At 33.9% G+C, this 19,999-nt stretch overlaps 2 protein-coding genes across 2 annotated transcripts; both read right to left on the bottom strand.

The window, feature by feature from the left end:
- Positions 1 to 881: 881 nt before the first annotated feature.
- Positions 882 to 2,596, bottom strand: LOC141643778 (B3 domain-containing protein At4g34400-like). The gene is made up of 4 exons (XM_074453083.1): positions 2,508 to 2,596; positions 2,292 to 2,405; positions 1,454 to 1,795; positions 882 to 1,364 (listed from the first exon to the last, which is right to left on the bottom strand). The coding sequence occupies exons 2-4, from the start codon at positions 2,394 to 2,396 to the stop codon at positions 1,083 to 1,085; spliced, it is 729 nt and encodes a 242-aa protein (XP_074309184.1). The 5' UTR covers positions 2,397 to 2,405; positions 2,508 to 2,596; the 3' UTR covers positions 882 to 1,082.
- A 6,842-nt stretch (positions 2,597 to 9,438) lies between these two features.
- Positions 9,439 to 11,832, bottom strand: LOC141643777 (B3 domain-containing protein REM9-like). The gene is made up of 4 exons (XM_074453082.1): positions 11,762 to 11,832; positions 11,516 to 11,632; positions 10,792 to 11,130; positions 9,439 to 10,075 (listed from the first exon to the last, which is right to left on the bottom strand). The coding sequence occupies exons 2-4, from the start codon at positions 11,621 to 11,623 to the stop codon at positions 9,824 to 9,826; spliced, it is 699 nt and encodes a 232-aa protein (XP_074309183.1). The 5' UTR covers positions 11,624 to 11,632; positions 11,762 to 11,832; the 3' UTR covers positions 9,439 to 9,823.
- Positions 11,833 to 19,999: the final 8,167 nt, after the last annotated feature.

Genomic DNA, 19,999 nt, shown 5'->3' with positions numbered 1-19,999 from the left:
TATTCCTCTTTTCATTTCCTTCCATTTCCTATTAATGGTCTAGATTCCGTCTCAAAACGATCTAACGGTCAGTTGAATAAAAAGGTTGAGAGTGGATAATGATTAAATATTGTTCTATTAGAGGAAATTGAAGGAAATGTAGAGAATAAGAAATGGAGAGGATCCCCTCTCGCTTATTACCCCCACCTTTCAGCTTATTTGTTTATCTACACCATTTATGAATGTTTCGGTATTTATTTATCTTTTTAATTTGAGAGAATATTTTTAAAGGACTTTTTAATGTAGAGAATATTTTTCTAATAGATCATCCCGAAACAGCTTTTCTTAATGCAAGCGGAATGATACGTGCATCCGACTCCCTCTAGCCTCTACCAACGACTTTTGCACGAGCCGCTAAGAGCGATGGTTGTTTTCGTTGTTAATGTTCATGATGTGATCTCGGTGCTTTCATTTCAATTTTTAGTCATTTGAAATTAACTTCTTCAACATTCTCATCACAGAAGTAAAGTTACACAATACACATATATGAGTAATCGACACCATTTACCTCGAGTATTTGAGACGGAAAGAATAATTTTGTTGCCATTCAACTCTCATTATGCAAATGTAATCAGAAAACTACATAACTGATGCTGTTCCTGGAGATGATTAACTTGCTAACAATTCCTACTATCGTATCAGTCGTAATAATTTCCAGTCCTCAAGTGTTCCTGTAATACCAGAATTCAGCAGACTGAAGCTGAAATGTAGAATTCAATTAAGCAGAAACTGAACACCAGCAAACAGTAAAAATATCTTCAATTAAGCAACCACTGAAGCAACATCCAGCATTCAACATTCACTTCTACGGAGTATGACATTAGTAAAAATACAGCCATCACAGAAGTGCGAAAACTGAAAGTAATAAAGAATCTTCACTGTGAGCAGTAAACTTTCTCTACTCCCTCAACAAGGTAATAAAGAATGGAACAGTCGAAGACCAATTACTTTACGGTTATTCCTTTACAATATGATAAGGTCCACAACAGCCTAACAACAGCAGGTTTGCTCTCGTAATTTCTTCAATTAAGCAAATATAGACATCAATGATAGCCTCTACCCAACTCGGCTGATTCCTGAACTCTTGTCACAACTATCTTTTTGACGGTCCTCCCTTTTCCACAGATGATCTGAAACAGAAGCCTATCTCCCTTTTTAACATTGTTCATCTCCCAGAATCGACCCATCCCAGCATATCCAACAACTATTCTTTTGTCGTTTGCTTTGCGCAACCATTGCGTCATACATACCCCTCCCTCGAAACATAGCTCTACCCTCTGAGGTAGCTCCACAACACATTGCTTCATCACCGAACTTGACATTGTCTGCAGTTTCCCAACATCATGTTAGTATATATACTCAAATAAAATAAAAAAATAACAACAGTATTTTTCAAAGATCCAACTATGCTTACCACAAAATTCTTCACTTCATTGGTCTTGATAATCTTCTCAAATTGCAAATTTCTGACATCAGTTATTTTGCGCTTTCTCTTGGCTAGTGTCGCTCCTTTGCTGCAGCCATCAGCATCAAAGACCATAACACGAAAAGTGGAACCTAATACGAAGTGGAACACAACAAAATCTCCGCTGTTGAGCGAATGTTCCTTAACAAACTCCTTCCAGCCAGAGGTTATGTGCAAGTGATCGCCGATATAACTCAGTTTTGCAGGCCAAACCAACCCAGACATGTTCTTTAACGACATCTTGAGTGGAATTCTTCCTTGGAAGTTCTTCACAAATGCTGGTGGTATTCGCTATAACAAATATCCAAACAACAGTACGTTATAATTCACAAGAAAACCCAGTTCTGTAATAGTACTCCCTCCATTCCATTCATTTGTTTACGTTTTTAGTTCTGTTGAAAAAACGAGGTTTAAATAACAATGTTCAGTTAAAAAAGAGGCCTAAATCTTTACTGTTTTATTGCATTAGCAATTTTACCTTAAAATTTGGCCTACATTTACAGATGTACTAACAATCCAAATGCAAGGACTCAAGGAGATATGAGCCGACTCGAATCCAAACACAATTACCCGAATTTTAGCAGAAACTGGCTGCATTTAGCAAGATTGATCTTTTAACAAAGATCTCGAACTTAAATACAATGAATATTCCGAAACTATTACTATACTACTTAAAATTTAAGTAAATCCAACATGGCAACATATAATCTCTTACTAAACATACCTGCCTAAGAATCTAAGATCATCTAACATTCACTAAAATTATAAAACAAAAATAAAAATATACCAGATTGGTGGAGTTGTCATGTGGAACAAAAGGCTGAAAGAAACTTGGATGATGTTCCTTGGAGACACGACGGTGGGACGACTCGGCTGCATTTGGATTCACCATCTTCCTTACCTATTCATCATACACAAACTTCATCACACTTTATACAAACAGATTAACTAACAACTTCGATGTATGGAATAAATGTATGAGGAATTTCTTAGAAATACAAACCTTAGCTTAGAAATAAATGTATGGAATATGAGAGGAAAAGAGTGTAAATTTGTGTGTTCAAGTTTCAGAGTAATGTACTAAAGACAGAGACACAGAGCAAGTTCTGGATGAGTTTATTGCACTTGTGTACTTCAATTAATCCCTCTTAACACAAAACGTACTTATCCGTCTTTACATTAAGACGGGTCAAATAACATCTTACTTGTATGAATGAGACAAATACTGTACTTTTTTATTCCCTGAGCATTTTACGTTTTCTTATTTAGTATATTTGACTCGTCTTTAAGCATTTTGTGAGCTTTATAATATTTAAAGTTTTGTTTTTGTTTTGTATTTTTTAGGAATAAATTTGGAACCATTTTAATGAAAGGGGTGGAGTAAATGAGAAAAGAAATTGCAGAAAAGCTGTTATTAGTCTGTCTGAGTTGATCTTCTCTGGAAATTTGATATGGTTGTAGACTTGTAGTACATGTTTTAAAAGTTGGGAAGTTGAGAAAAGAAAGAAACAGGGTAAAAACCAAAGGGTGGTCTGCACTGTGCAGAGATTTTGCTGTTCTAGGAGAATAACTGTACTGCTTTCAGCATACATTGTGCAACTGTGTATCTTGCTTATTACTCCATCCGTTTCGGTTATTTATTTAGCCATTTCACTTATGAGCGTCTCGGCCATTATTTACTTTTTAGTTTGGGAATATTTTTGAAGGCTAATTAACCATCCACATTAGGACTGATCAAACAGGTGGGTCGGGTAGGGGCGGGCTAGGCGAAACTTGTTAAACCCGGGCACGGACCGAGTAAAGGTCGGGCCGGACCTACTGGAGGTAGACCCGGTTTTAGGGCCGGGCCTAGTGTGGGTCCCGGCTTGGGCGGTTTAGATATGCTCGACCCAGGCCCTGCCCTTGTATTTGAAGAATCGGGCCGGGTCTGGTAGAAATTGCTTTGTGGGCGGGTCAGGCCGCATGTTTGACCAGCTCTAATCCACGTGTCCTTATTGGCTATTGCCTACTTATTACTCAACAATACTACTCTCAAAATGGTCCTCTTACCTCTCCTTAGACTTTGTGGCAAAATCAAACGTAAACAAATAACCGAGATGGAGAAGTTAATTCTCTCTTCAATAGTAGATAGTTAGGCCTAAAATTCCGATCATTTGTTAATCATTGATTAAAATATCATTTACAAATAATAAAAGGTTAACAAATAATTGATACAAGGTATATATCACTAATATCAGAGATATGGAGTATTATAAAATTGTATTTATACTCCCTGATATTTTGCTTTGTCATTTCGTTAGTGGTGACAGTCCTGACAGAGATTGGAAGTAGGACCGGAGGTTAGAGAGGGTAATTGTTTTTGAGTACATAAGATGAAAAATAATGACGAGTAAAATCGTAAAAAGCGTATGTAAAAGAGTAAAATGTGATTGTGAATGTGAATGTGAATGTGAAAAACTACAACCCGTATTTATAGTTTCATTATATTTAAAACATTTTCTTATGCCATTAAAAAAAAAGTTAATGGCTTAACTTTTTAGAATTCACAAATTAGAGCTGATCATGGGCCGGGCCGGGCCCAGTTTGAGGATTCAAAATCAACCCAAGAGTGCAGGCCTGGCCAAATCGGTTCAGGTATTTGGGCCTATTTCTTAAGCACAAGCCCGGCCCGGCCCATGCGGCTAAACGGGCTAAATTGGGCTTTTCGGGCCAATATGGGCTTTCACATTTTGTCTTTAAAATCACCTTGAAAATTTCTATTACCAAAATAATACTTATATCAAATTGACTGCGGGTTTAATACTGCAAGAGCTAGCTACGTGGGTCTTATACTCTTATAATCCTACAAATGTGAGTCCTAATAAAGTGGTAATTAAACAAATTCTAACTATGGTAGTTATGCACTTATGCTACTGATCAAGTTAAGGAAAATAAGGGAGGGGAACGTAGTAAGTAGTAATAAACCAAAAATTAGCTTTAAAGTGGCACCATATTGGTATGTATATGTAAGCTACTCGGCAAGTTTAATGCTCCTGGTGGCTTAAGAAATACTACTTTAATCATCAACGTCACATTGCAACTCAGAAAACGAACATAAAACATAGATTATACAATAAGTCTTACTTAAGACCAACTATATCCGTCTTATTAATAAGACGGGTCATACTTGATACCAAATTAAGAATATGGGCCGGGTACTGTTTTTAGTTGGCATTTAATAATATTTTAGAGTAGACAAAGTACTGTTGTGAATTGACCATTTTGTTACTTCTTCACCTGCCACACGCCTCCTCCTGTCCCCCACATTCATTTCTCAGTTCTCTCTTTCATTTCTTTCACTTCTCTCTCTTCTCTCCTCATAACTCTCTGAAAATAAAAATAAAAAACCCATAAAATTCTAAAATCATCAACAAGATCAATGAGAAAGAAGAAAATGGCAAACAGAACTCATCCAAGAAAGTGCTACTGAAGACGTCGAGATGGGTAAGTGGAGGAATCTTTGTATTTATATACGATATTGGTACCAATTTGTGCAATGCATGAGTGTTCTGGACTTGCATGTCCGTTTTTAATTGATTTATTTGTCAATCTGTGAATACATTTGATTGAAACTCGAAAAATCTAATTTTTTTTTTGGGGTTTAACGATTTTTTTGATTTATTAAGTATTGTTTCATGTGTAATAATGGTAACATTTTGTAAAAAAGTAAAAAAAAATGGTAACATATTGCAAGAGACAAGTTATTTTTATATGAATGTCTAGTTATTGATTTATTAGGTGTTGTCTCCTTAACAATAATGGTGACATTTTGGAACATCAATGATAACATATTGCAGAGACAATTTTTTTTATATGAATGTCTATTCATTGATTTATTTTGTACTGTTTCCTTAGTAATAATAGTGACATTTTGCTACATCAATGGTAACATATTACACGGATTAGTCAAATTACTTTGTTAGCCTTTAAGTATAATTTGTCATGATTTGTATTTAAAGCAATATTAGTAACAAATAGTAACATATATTGCATATATATGATTTGTATAAATATTTGTATATTAAGATTTTGTTTCCATATTTGTGTGATTTTTTCCTTTGTTACAATTCATTAATACATGGATATTAGTGTATCTATTATTAATCAAGATATTATGTTACCATATTTGTGCAATATGTCACCATTGTTGCTGGATTCAATCGAATGGTAACATACTGCATAAATAAGTTAACATTTTAGCATAAGTAGAATTTGTGTATATTTTATTTCCCTATTTGTCATAACTAAGTCAATATTTTACATTATTCAAATAAATTTGTGAATAATTTGTTTCCCTATTTGTATAATTTGTAACCATTTCCTTGTCATATTTTTGAATATATAAGCTATGTGTTTTTGATAACTTATTTATTAGTTTCTTTGATTTTGATTTTTTTTTTACAGAAATTACTATGCAACTCCATCCGTTCAAGGGGTTAAAAAAAGTTGAGGCTGGACAAAACATCAAAGAAACGCAAATTACAACTCGTCATCTGTTTGAAAAACCTATGGATAGAAAAATAAGAGAGTTGCAAGATTTGTAGTAAAGATGATAGTAAATTAAAATGAGATTAAGTTGGATTCAAAACATGTAAAATATTTTATCATCATATATGTCGATTTAATGGACAAATACTGAATTGGAGTGAGAACATATTAAAATAAAGTGGTAACTACCTATGCAAATAGTATCAAATATGCTGGCTTTGTAAAATATTGAACTGAAGTTGTTGATGCGGAAATAGGTGACATTAAGTAATGAGATGGAAACATGTGAACTAAAATTTTGACATACTGAACAAAAATGGTAACATATTAAACATAACGGTAACATATTTTGGAGTTCATAAAAAAATTAAATTAAAGGGTGACATATTGTATAAGTAAGTTTACATATTCAACCAATTAATAGTAGTTATATCTAAGAAAATGTTGACACAAAATGATAAAATGTTATCATTTATATGAGAAGACATATAATACTTAATGTGGTTGCAAATAATGCAAATGAGAGTACATAAATCGAAGACTTATTTTGGTGTAATATGTGCCCACTAAAAATATATATGAAACCATTTTAAATTTATAAGCTTGTAATCTGAACAAGTAGTTGTATGTATGACAAAGATGTTTCCACGGAAGCGTAGTATGTTACCAATTATATAAAAAGTTAAATGATTTTTAATGTGGTTACAAACAGTGCAAATGAGATTACATAATGGAAGATTCATTTTTGTATAATATGTGCCCATTAAGAATATACTCCTATATGAGACTATTTTAAATTTACTAACTTGTGAAATTGAACAAGTAGTTATATGTATGACAAAGATGTTCCCACATAAGCGTATTATGTTATCAATTATATAAAAAGACAAATAATTTTTAATGTGGTTACAAATCGTGCAAATAAGAGTACATATTTGGAAGATTCATTTTGGTGTAATATGTGCCACTAAGAATATATATGAGAATATTTTAAATTTATTAAATTGTGAGCTGAACAAGTAATTATATGTATGACAAAAGTGTTTCCACAAAAGCATATTATGTTACCAATTATATACCAGGTCAAATCATTATTAATGTGGTTACAAATTGTGCAAATGAGAGTACATAAATGGAGGATTAATTTTGATGTAATATATGCCTATTATCGTTTTTTAAAATCACTTTGAAGGAAATAAGATATGTGTTTGAGGGTGTGTCTTATACAGATAGAACAAGAGCTTTTGTTTGTTAATCTTCAACTCAACTATAAACTTCAAAACTTCAATATCTGCAGAAATTGTAATGGTCACAATATAATGAAAACTCCAGACATTTATATAAAGATGATTAAACAATATATATTATCACAATCATATCACCAAAGTTCTCTCAACCCACTAATTATTTTATGTTATTCTTAACACTCAAACAAATTTGCAATGACCACCTCCATTATTGATAATTACCTTGAACAAAAGATACAAAAATTAAGAAAACTAATGAAGATATTGTAAGAACCCTTCTAACGAAAAAAATAGATCTATAAGTCTATTTATGTAAATACCCACATCAAGATCAATTTCAAAATAAATCTTGTTAAACAAAACTAAACATATCAATCAAAAACCCAAGTTTATAAGAACCCTAAATTCTAATACATCAAAACTTACAAATCAAAGACATTTATAGTGAAAGTAATAGGAAAATAAGAGAATCCATATTAACTTATAGGCTTTAAATGAACTATATTTTTTTTTGGTCGAATTAAATGAACTATATAAAGAGGAAAATATGACACATCTACTAAAAATGATGAAGATTATGACCAATAAATTGGTGGATAAATAATAAAAATTGAAAAACCTGGGTATTTAATTTGGTGTTTATTGTGGATTGTGCATTAAACAACAAATCAGATGAAAGACGAAAGCTTTGTATTAAGGTTAAAGATGATGAGTGTTAAGATAAATAAAATGAGGGATTGAGTGTAATAATTGTAGATGAAAATTGATTTTTGATCTATGAAAATGGAGAATTTGAGTGTTGTAGAGGAAGAAGTGGGAGTTGCAGTAGGATTAGGGTAGAAAGAGTAAATGAATGAGTTGTACTTTTTGCTATTATTATATTAAAACCTCAAATCATGAAATCTTACACACATCAAGTCTTATGCGGCTCATTAATTACACTTGTCCCCTCATTTGCAAAATCCGGGCGCTTTGTTTAATGTAATATGGGTGGGTTTGACCCGTCTTATTATTTCAGACGGATCGGCCGGTCTGAAATAAGAATTGGTGTAGATTATATCATCAACTTTACAAAACCTGGAGTTTAAAAAAAGAACCAGATCTTCATGTTCGGGCCGGGTCAGGCTGAATTTTGGGCCTCGAGATTGGCCCAAACCCGGCCCTATTATATGACTCGGGTTGACAGGATTTTTTGGGCTTAACGATAGGCCCAAGCCTGGGAACAATTCAGGCTGGGCTTGGTCGGGGCTTGCGGGCTTGGGCCATATGATCACCTCTATCACAAATAAGTAGTAGTCCGAATTATTGGAGAAAATATATTGCACATATGTAACACCTCACACTTTAATGAGTTTTGAGTTTTTGTGTATTTTTTTTGAGTTCTATAGAGTTTATAAATTACATTTTGGTTTTACGGCGTCAAAAATCTTTTTTTTTTTGAGCTTATATGTAACTTTTTTGAGTTATAGTATAACTTTTTTACATTAATGTTTAATTAAATAAACTCAAAATTTTTAAATTAAAATTCAAAAACTATACTCATCTGATGTATTTACATCAGTCTAATCCATTTACTATAATTGTTGTAATTTTTGAAAATTTGAAGTTATTTTAATGGGCATTTTTTTTTATTGTGAAAAAGCTTATCATTGGATGCGACTCTCTAAACAAATTTTCTAATAGATCATCCCGAAACAGCTTTTCTTAATGCAAACGGAATGATACGCGCATCCGACTCCCTCTAGCCTTAAGCCTCTACCAACGACTTTTGTACGAGCCGCTAAGAGCGATGGTTGATTTTGTTGTTATTGTTCATGATGTGATCTCGGTGCTTTCATTTCAATTTTTAGTCATTTGAAATTAACTTCTTCAACATTGTCATCACAGAAGTAAAATTACACATATGCGAGTATTCAACACCCACATATATGAGTAATCGACACCATTTACCTTGAGAATTAATTTGAGACGGAAAGAATAATATTGTTGCCATTTAACTCTCAGTATGCAAATGTAATCAGAAAACTACATAACTGATGCGGTTCCTGGAGGATTAATTTGCTAACAATTCCTACTATCGTATCAGTCGTAAAATGTAGAATTCAATTAAGCAGAAACTGAACACCAGCAAACCGTAAAAATATCTTCAGGCATGTTCAATGCAGTACAGCAACCACTGAAGCACCCTTCAGCATTCAGCATTCACTTCTATGACATTAGTAAAAATACAGTGATCACATAAGCGCGAGAAAATGAAAGTAAACCCAGGTTTAAAAGCTAAGCTACGGACTTTGAATCTACAGGATAATTGAACATCAGCAAATAAAATCAGTCTTAAGCCAAATTTAAGACGATACTTAATTCTTACATTTCAGAAAGCAAGAGTTTTGTTCACAGATCACTACACCATCCATCTTAAGAAGGTACACTACTAGTTCATACATCTTCTCGAATAAGAGGAGACGAGAGTTTTGTTCAAAGTTCTAATACTACTACAGCATAAGCATTATAATGCTCAATAATATATATTTGACTCGTCTTAAGGTTAAGACGGAACTCTCCTCACAATGATTTTTTTGATGGTGTTCCATTCTCCGAGAATAATCTGAAACTGAAGCTTATCTCCAATTTGAACATTGTTCATCTCCCAGAATTGAGGCATCCCAGCATATCCCAGAACTGTCCTGTCTCCTGTTCTGCGCAACCATGTCGTCGTTGATGCCCCTTCCTCGAAACTCAGCTCTACCATATGAGGTAGCTCGACAGCACAATTCTTTATCACCCAACTGGGAATTGTCTGAAAGTAGACCTGTCAAACGGGTCGGGCGGGTCGGGTCCCGGGTCGGGTTATACGGGTCGGGTCAGAATACGGGTCGGGTCAAATACGGGTCGGGTCAGATACGGGTCGGGTCATACGGGTCACGGGTCGGGTTAGGGTCAGAATACGGGTCAAGAAATAATTTTTAACGCCTTTTTTAAACGATTTTTTTAATTTAAAAAATATTTTTTAAAAAAATTAAATATATTTTAAATTATTATTTTAGTCATATTCATCATATACAATAACTATATTGATATAATTATTAAAATAAAATTTTTTTAATAATTATTTTATTATTAAATATTATAAAAGTTATATAAAATTGACTTTTTAGTTGAATTTTAAATTTTAAGTAATAAAAAAATAATTTTTTAACTATATTTTCAAATATAATATATAAATAATAATATTTTTAATAAAATTCATGATTTTCCCTTAACCCAACGGGTCGACCCGTTCGGATCGGGTCTCGACCCTAAAATAACGGGTCATTTCGGGTTCGGGTCAAACGGGTCGCGGGTCGAGAAAACCGGGTTTGTAACCCTAAGAAAACGGGTCGGGTCGGGTCGGGTTTACGGGTCGGGTCGAGTTTTGACAGGTCTATCTGAAAGGTACCCGACATCATGTTAGTATATATAACAGCGGTTATTATTTTTCAAAGGACGGAATGTCTCTTAAACAAGTATGCTTACCACAAAACTCTTCAAGTGTGTGCTCTTGATAGTCTTCTCAAATTCCAAATTTGGGCGATCAATTGTTCTGCGTTTTTTCTTGACTAGAGGCGCTTCCTTGTTGCAGCCATCAGAGTCGAAGGTCATAACAAGAAATGTGGAATCTGGTACGTAATGGAACACCATAAAATCTCCGCTGATCAGCGAATGTTCCTTAACAAACTCCTTCCAACCAGAGGTTATGTGCAAGTGACCGCCGATATAACTCAGTTTTGCAGGCCAAACCAACCCATTCATGTTTTTCAAGGATATCTTGTATGGAATGTTTCGGAAGTTCTTGATGAATGGCGGAGGTATCCGCTATAACAAATATCCAAAGCCAGGTTAATTAAAAATACATTCAGTAATGTTCTGATGGTGTCTGCAAGGCGAAAACTCTAAAATACACTTCTCTGATACGTACTCCCTCCGTTCCATTCATTTGTTTACCTTTCTTATTCTTTGTTATAAACATTTTAATCAAAGGTAAACAAATGATTGTGATATAGGAAGTGTTTTGTTAGAAAACAGCCTACATCTTGAGTTCAAACGCATTTACTCGAATTTTAGTCGAAACTAGCTGCATTCAGCAAGATTGATGGAACAACTTCTTAAAAAAAATTAACTAAATCCAACATAGGAACATATAAAATGTAAAAGAAAAAGAAAAAACACTTAATTTGACCTTAAAAGATGAGCAACATACCAGATTGATGGAGTTCTTATCATGTACAAAAAGCTGAAAGAAACTTGAATGCTGCTGTTCCTTGGAGACACAACGGTGGGACGACTCGGCCGCATTCGGATTCTCCATCTTCCTTACCTATATTCATCAAACATAAACTTCCCATAAAATTTATACAAACAGATTCACTAACTTGTGCTTACACCCATTAACCAAAAAAAATAAAAATAAAGTAGAGGTAAAAGAAGAAGAGAAAGTAATACAAACCTTAGCTTAGAAATAAATGTATGAAAGATCAGAAGGAAAGAGAGTAAATTTATATGCTCAAGTTTAATGCATCTTATAATATTTGAATTTTGTACTATTTGTTTAGGATTGAATTTGTTACCATTTTAATGAAAGCATTGCAGTAAGTAGTAAAAGAAGTTGCAGAAAAGCTGTTTTTAGTCTTTGTACATTACATTGTGTATTATTTTGCTTACAGTGTTCTCCCTATGATCCGAATCCCAATTATTTGTTTACTTTTGATTAAAATATCCGTTATCCCAAAAACAACTTTTCTTAATGCAAACGGAATGATCCATACATCTGACTCCCTCTACCGACAATTTTTGCATGAGGCACTATCGTATTAGGGTGGTGGTTGTTTTCGAGTATTCGACACCCAGATATATGAGTAATAAACATCTTTTACTTCACTAATTAAGGAGCATTTGAGACAGAAAGAACCATTCTTCACCAGCAATCTCTGCATTTTGGATAATATAGATTATAGATGAAACAAATGGATAATGTCTAGGGCCTAACAAAAAGTTTGTCCTATATATATTCAATTTGTTACCATTTTAATGAAAGGGGTGGAGTGGAGTAAGCAGGAAAAGAAGTAAGAAAATAAAGCTGAGTGTAGTCTGCGTAGATTGATGTTGTCTGAATATTTGCTTTGGTAATAGTAAATGTTTTAAAGGTTATGAAGATAAAATAAGGAAGAAACAGAGAAAAAACCAAAGGGTTATGTTTACAAATCTTGCTGTTCTAGGAAAATTACTGTACTGCTTTTTAATTATCTCTTGAATAGTAGGATTTCCTTCAAGTCTATGTTCAGGTCATCAACAATGAGGTGAAAGGATCTCCAACTACAAGTATTTTGAACCAATGCGTCTCCTTTGTGATGGGTATATCCGTCACAATTTTGTGACGAGTCAAGTATTTGACCCGTCACAATCTTGTCTTTATCTATTCAAGTGAGTTTTATTTTACCCGTCAGAAGAATATCCGTCACAAATGAAAATTTGTGATTTTGAACTAGACCGGACAAAAGCAACCCGACCCGATTAACCCGACCTGAAAAGGCTGACCCGAGACCCTAAGTGACCCGAAAACCCGAATTGACCTTACCCGAACATGACCCGAGCTTTCTTGACTCGTAAGTCGTAACTGACCCGACCCGAAGATGACCTGATAAGATATAACTCTAATTGAACTTAAAAAACTTGAAATGGCTATTTATCTATTATTCAATGATCCGACCCGAACCACCCGACCCGCTTGACCTGAAACAGACCCGGCCAACAAACCCGAAACCCAAAATGACCCATCCCGACCCGAATTAACCCGAAATCAATGTTAGACTCGACCCTACCCTACCCAAACCCGGCCCGTTAACCCGTTTTGCCAGGTCTAAATTTGAACGCCAACAATACTACACTTGATGCAGAACAAGTGTTTGACAAATTGTCTGAACCAGTTTTGAGCTCAAACATTGATCAAGTAGCACTGATAAGTGATGATCATAGCTTATTGAATGACATTGACGAAATCAAAACCCGGTGTAAATGGTGTTCCTGACCCATATAATGACCCACAAACTGTTTCTTACGATGCCGGTACCTGATTTCATTTTAGAAATGGCTAAGGTAGCAAAAACTAGACAGGAAGAAAATGAAGAAATGGCAGACGCCCACCAACTGTCCGATACAATGCCTGAACCAACCAAACAAGCTAATGCGAGCCAAACCAAATGTCAAGCTCAGGTGATTAACAATGAAATTGCGAGCCATATAATGAATTTCCACTTCCAGTCTTCATCAAAGAAATTGCTGAAGCTGCGAAAACTGCTCAACTTACGTCACTTCAAGATGACTACGAGCCTTAGTCGGATTTCAACGAAATCCAAGATGATCATTTCATTCACGAACCATCGACTAGTTGCCAAGTTTAGTGCATTAGACAGCCCGTACTTCCGGGATTTATTCATCGATCATTTGCTCGAATAGAATGAGTTTTTCCACAATTCTAGGCGCCCTCTGTTGTCTTTGCCAACATTCAGACAAGACGCCTCACCAAACCGACAAGCACAATCAAGGGAAAATGAATACTGACTATCCTTGTTTTGAGGTGACCATATTGTAATTGCGTATGAGCTGGTAACGAAATTATACGTGTCAAATGATTCCTTGGTTATAGTTGGTCCTGATGTAGAAACTAAATTTTCAAACGAGAATGTTATAATAATGAAATGTTGGGTTTTAGCCTAATGATTGAAGACGGAACAAACTACTGGAAGAGCAGCATTCTGTGGAATATAATGCTAGAGCCAACTAAATGTCAGATTGCAAAATCAAGTAAATTATATATTATAGCGAATGGATGTTTGCTCACTGTTGCTGCAACTTTCAGTCAGATAGAGGTGGGTGTACCAGTGCCTCCGTCGCAATATGACACCATGTAGGTTGTATTGGTAATTGTGAAAGCTGAGTTTTCGATTGGGCAATTATGACCCTAACATTATGATGATGGTGTTATTTACGCCATCTGATCAACTGGAGTCGATATTGCACATATTCATCCTTGCTTTCATAACTTCAGTAAGTTACATTCCACCTACAAAATTTCAAAATGGCAATACCCCTGGTAAGGCTTGGTTTTTTTTAGCAACTGATTCTTCAAGCTCATTTATCGCCTACACTATACTCTTTCGCATCTTTGATCTTGGTGGTATAGAGACTAGAGAGTGTCAATATCATGTCAACCTTTAAGTTATTCCGGGAGAATTCAAGATGGGGGAAAGAATGTACAAGTAGCGTATCAATATGAAGGCAACAATCTTGCAGAACAGACTTACGAAGACAATCATCTGAATTAACTTATTTAATCTTAGATTGGTTCTAGCGAGCTCTCACTATTACTAGATCGGTCTACTAAAACATGCTTACTCTAATTCAATTTCATGCCTCTCGACTTTTAAAAGTGAATTAACAAATTTAATCTAAGATTGTCATCAATAATCAAAGACTAACAAAACAAAACAACCATGTGATAGAAACGTTTAATCGATATTATAGCATCCTATTTCAACAATTACAAATACTACTTATGCATGGCTCCCCTAATCCCTAGACTAATGAACTACTCACACATATTAAAAACTAAGCTAATAACATATGACATAGAAAACATGATGATAATGACAATAACGATATAATGAAATAGGCAGAGTAACGATTAACAAATGATGAATTAACGAACTAACTAACAACGCAAATAGCAAATGAATTAACGAAACAATACTAAAAATTAAATTGTCGTAACAAATGGAAATGGAACTTGAATAATAACTTGCAAAGAAACTTAAATTATAACTTGGAAATGCTAAATGAAAATTGTTTATTAACTTTGCATTCTTGTCCCTTTCTACCCTCTTTTTCATGAGTGCACAAGAACGTAAATCAATCTTGCCACAAGTACAGACAGGTAATAGGTCAAGACTGTCTAAAGTCTCTTAAATATTTTTCATCTTCCCATAATACTCAATTAAAGTCAAGTTGTCATGTACAACATCCCCTAATTCCTTTGTCAACTGATACACTTCTAGAGCATCAGCCTGACCAAATCGTTCAAGCAATTAGTCCAAATTTCCTTAGAAGACCTAATATACTTCAGAGATTCCTTCAAGATTTCTCAAGCATTGAGTATATATGGTAGCTTATAAACCGACTTAGCTATAGTTAGTTAGTGTCTAACTAACTTTGTCTCTAAGGTCTAATTTAGTTAGTTATAACCAACTAACTACTCTATATTACCAATAGAGAGCGTAACAATTTAATTGGGTATATATATTGCTTAGCATTAGAGAAGGTTATAGCTTGACAAATATTGGTTTGCAAATCTAACATGACAACTACAAGCTAGTACGATTTTGACTTACCATTGAAGTTGCTTTACGAGGCTTCAGATAATTAACCGACTAACCGTAAAACCCCAGTGTGTATACGTAATTATGTACTGTAAAATCAGTTAGAAGCATGGATAGGAGGAACAAACAACTAAAATTGGCAACTGGAAGCAAGCCGTTGCCCGTTAGTGGTACTGCATCGATGCATGGGATGTGAAAATTGGAGTAAATACTGCCCTCTCCCCTCCTTTTTTTCCATCACAAAATCTCATTTGTGACGGAACATATCCGTCACTCTGGAGTGACGGATATCATTTTACCTCACAAAGTACCCATTTTTTCTGTCTCTGCAACACTATTCATGTGGTCCCCTTTCTCCACTAACCCATTTTGTTACCATTTTAACTCACAAAATATCCGTCACAAATGGTGATCCGTCACAAGGGAGACCAATTGTTTTTCCACATCCTTAGTTTCCTAATTAATTTTAAGTTATTGGACTTTTTTTTTTCTTACTTTGTTAAACAACTAAACCGTCAAGAAATAAAAATCTGACGTCTAAATTGATTAGAAAAAGTCTACTACTAGTAAATACTGATCACAAATTCTTACAAAAACTTTTTTAAGTTGAAACGACGCTCGTATTTAATTTAAATGTAAAAATGTAAAAAAAAATTATTTAAGACGGAAATATACGCATAAGAAATAAGCCACTAGTATAAATAAGACAAATATCATGGATTTTCCTAAATATTCATATTATACTCGTACTTTTTCTTATCTAGGAGTAACATATTTGAGTCGTTTTAATTTGGATGGCTATAGGAAGCCACCCGGTGGCACCGAATCTCAGCGCCATCATAATTAAAGAAAAAAATAAAATAAAAAATAACATGTTAATTTTCGTATTTTCGCCAAAATTTTAAGGGTAAATATGTAATTTTATCAATAATATTTTATACCAAAGTAATCTATTTAATGTTTAACCCATATTACACAAACCAATCTTCATCAAGCATTACGTTTCTTCATTATTGAATTATGTTTTTCAGCTACTTCGTTTTTAGTCTAACTTGTCCTTCATCTATAAGCCAACGAACAAGAAAATTTAATACAATCCATCGATGAAAAAGCAATGGTATTATGCGTGTTACTGTGTTTTGAACCCAGTACAGTATAGGTAGTACCTACTACCCTTCCCATGAATCAAACATCACTCAAAATCTTTACGTAACGTTCATTAGCATCATATGCTTACGGAGTACAGTGCTGGGAAGACGACAATTCGACATTCCTCCACAAAACGTGGCTAAAAGCATAGAAATCGTATTATTTTCTGATTTAAAATTCCATGTTACAATTATAATTAGTTATGCAATTTATAGTTCCTAAATTACCCTCTATCACTAACTAGTTTAAAATTCAAAATTTAGAGGAGGAAAATGAAAAAACTGAAAAACTAAGGTATTTTGCTATAATACCACGGTGACGCTCAATTTGAGTATCAGGTGTGGCGCCATCTCATTTTTCTTTTAATTTTATAAAACAAATAAATAATTTTTAAGAGAGAATACTTGGAAATCATAAATAAAGTTAAAACAATGTTATCTTGGAGAACACGATTGACATCAATGGCTTGATTCCTATAAATAGCCACAAACCCCCACCTGTCAAAAATTGTAACAAAAAAAATGAAGAATTGGGGGTTCCTCGTTTTTGTCACCCTTATTTTCCTTTCAATTGGTCTCCCTTGTGACGGGTTACCATTTGTGACGGATATTTTGTGAGATAAAATGGTAACAAAATGGGTTAGTGGAGAAAGGGGACCACATGAATAGTGTTGCAGAGAGAGAAAAAGTGGGTACTTTGTGAGGTAAAATGGTATCCGTCTTCAGCTTGTGACGGATATGTCATGTCTTCAATGAGAATTTGTGTTTTCCTTTTTACAACCACTCATTTCAGAATTTTTTGGCAAATTGGTGTTTATAAGCAAAATAATTAGAGAATTGGGGTTGGTTTGAAACTATTTAGACTTATGGTGTCTACGTCATCAGTTTCATTTTTTTTTCCAATTTTTAGGCAAAGCCGCTAAGTTTCTTAGCGGCTTTGTCTCTTTGTCATTTTTTAGATAATAAATGTCATAAGCTTATGAAAAATAGGGAAATAGGGAAGCCGCTAACTTTCTTAGCGGCTTTGGTGGTTATTCATTTCTAGAATAGGCTGTCATCAGTGTTAGAAGGTGACGGTTTTTGAAAAAAAAAAATGAATAGTAAAGCCGCTAGGGTTCTTAGCGGCTTTACTATTCACTTTTTTTTTTTTTTTTCAAAAAAAAAAAAAAAAAAAAAATTAAAAAAAAAAAAAAATAGTAAGCCGCTAAGAAACTTAGCGGTTTACCATAAAAACTGGAAAAAAAATAAAAACTGATGACGTGGACACCATAAATCAAAATAGTTTCAAACCAACCCCAACTCCCTAATTATTTTGCTAATAAACACCAATTTGCCAAAAAATTCCTCATTTCATACCCACTTGTTGATCTTCTTCAACTTTTTCCACCAGAACTACTACCACCAGTACTACCGCATCTATCACCTCCTTTTCAGCCACATCCTATGCTACATCTTCAAACACCTACACACTTGTTCCCCACTTTCCACCACCTCCACTTGTTCAACTTTTTCCACCACTGATATGCGGTAGAGGTCGTCGTACCCAATCAAACAAATTCTCAACTAGTGAGGGTAGTCGAGGTCGAACCACAAGGAGATCAAGTTTGAGTACTAGTTTTGTCTTAAATTATGAGTTAACTACGCGAATCACAAAGTTGGATAATATAAAGCTAAACAACTAAACTAAATTAATTAAGACTACTAAACTATGTACGTAATAAGTAATAGAATCTTCTATCTGTTGGAAAATATTGTGATTTAAGAATTATTTAATAAGTTTTAATATTTGAGTAATTATATTAAATATGGTTTATTAGTATTTATGCTCCATAATTTTATGAGTTACAAAGTAATTAGAAAATGTTTAATACTATTATAATAGTGTTTTAATGAGAGTTTTCAATACGGTCATTTACTTGCATATTGATGTTAGTATTAACTAATTTATACTCCGTACGTTTGAGCCATGAAAATGTCTTTATGCCCATTTATGATGGTGTTTATGGCCTCTACATTGTGTCTGTATATATAATAGATTGGTGGTGGAGGTTTGTGTGAGTGCTCATTTCATTCGTACTAAGGTCACACTACATTCCTGATCTAGTCACTTGTTTTTATAAAGATTTATAGTATTGAGTATAAAATTAATATTTTATCACTGAGATTATTATTGAGCATCGGGTGAGCATCGGTTCGGGGGCTCCTCTTGCTGCTACCGAAGGAGTCCAACGGGTTGTCGTATCTTGGGAGAGGAACGCGCTATTTGGTAACCAGTGCAGTGGAGGCGTTATCTCTCTTAGGAAAGCGCCTAGCGCGATTCGACCCAGGCTACATCTTTCTACTCTACTCTCTTTTATATTATTGTTATCTAATCTACGTCCTTATATATTTTATTTTGTGTTTTTAATATTGTTGTATATTGTTATAATATTATTTACGGTAATATTGCTCCACTTTTTCTAACAATCTAAGAGAGATAAAACGGCATTATCGTAAATAATATTATAATATGATTGACTTGTATTGAAAGATGGCGTCCCTAATAATTCGTCTGATTGTTATTACTCATAAGCTTGCTTGTCCACAATTGTTTCTGGAATAAATAGTAAATCTGAATTTTGTGTTCTCATATCTGCTAGTATATTATTCATGGTGTTGTTAATTTGCGTAGTAGACATTCGTATTGCTAAGAATATGAAAATCAGACAAGTTTGTAGCTATTTGATAAGCTCAATGACTTTTGTGATGTGTTTTTGTATGTGTAATAAAGGATATACAATAGTGTTTATATGTTCATATTTTATTTTATTCTTCTTTGTTGATTAAATCATTTAAATGCTCATCAACCTCTCTTTTTAATATTGTTATTTTATGATCATACATGTATATTATTGGTACAATATGGCATTGTCTTTGCTAAATGTGAAGACGTACATGTAATCTATAATTAGTTTTAATTGCATGTGTAAAATTTGGTAGGATAAGTTTACATGAACGTTTTTGGCGTTACTACAGTATACTCATATTAATCTATTTGATACGGAGTAGTATTTTGTTTATCATGGACCTGAGAAATGTGGGGGTTGTTTTTACTCTATACGTTTGTATGGCCTTTTACTCTAGTGATTATCGTATCAATTTAATTTGAGTGTGAAAAATCATGTT

Source organism: Silene latifolia, chromosome 2, assembly GCF_048544455.1.
Source record: "Silene latifolia isolate original U9 population chromosome 2, ASM4854445v1, whole genome shotgun sequence".
In the NCBI taxonomy this organism is placed as follows: Eukaryota; Viridiplantae; Streptophyta; class Magnoliopsida; order Caryophyllales; family Caryophyllaceae; genus Silene; species Silene latifolia.
This window is presented reverse-complemented; position numbering and strand designations above follow the sequence as displayed.

Coding starts and splice junctions, on each gene's coding strand:
- LOC141643778 (XM_074453083.1), bottom strand. CDS start 2,396: ATGGTGAATCCAAATGCAGCCGAGTCGTCCCACCGTCGTGTCTCCAAG. Junction 1,796..2,291: donor ATGACAACTCCACCAATCTG/GTATATTTTTAT, acceptor TATTTGTTATAG/CGAATACCACCAGCATTTGT. Junction 1,365..1,453: donor ATGAAGTGAAGAATTTTGTG/GTAAGCATAGTT, acceptor GGGAAACTGCAG/ACAATGTCAAGTTCGGTGAT.
- LOC141643777 (XM_074453082.1), bottom strand. CDS start 11,623: ATGGAGAATCCGAATGCGGCCGAGTCGTCCCACCGTTGTGTCTCCAAG. Junction 11,131..11,515: donor ATAAGAACTCCATCAATCTG/GTATGTTGCTCA, acceptor TATTTGTTATAG/CGGATACCTCCGCCATTCAT. Junction 10,076..10,791: donor CACACTTGAAGAGTTTTGTG/GTAAGCATACTT, acceptor GTCTACTTTCAG/ACAATTCCCAGTTGGGTGAT.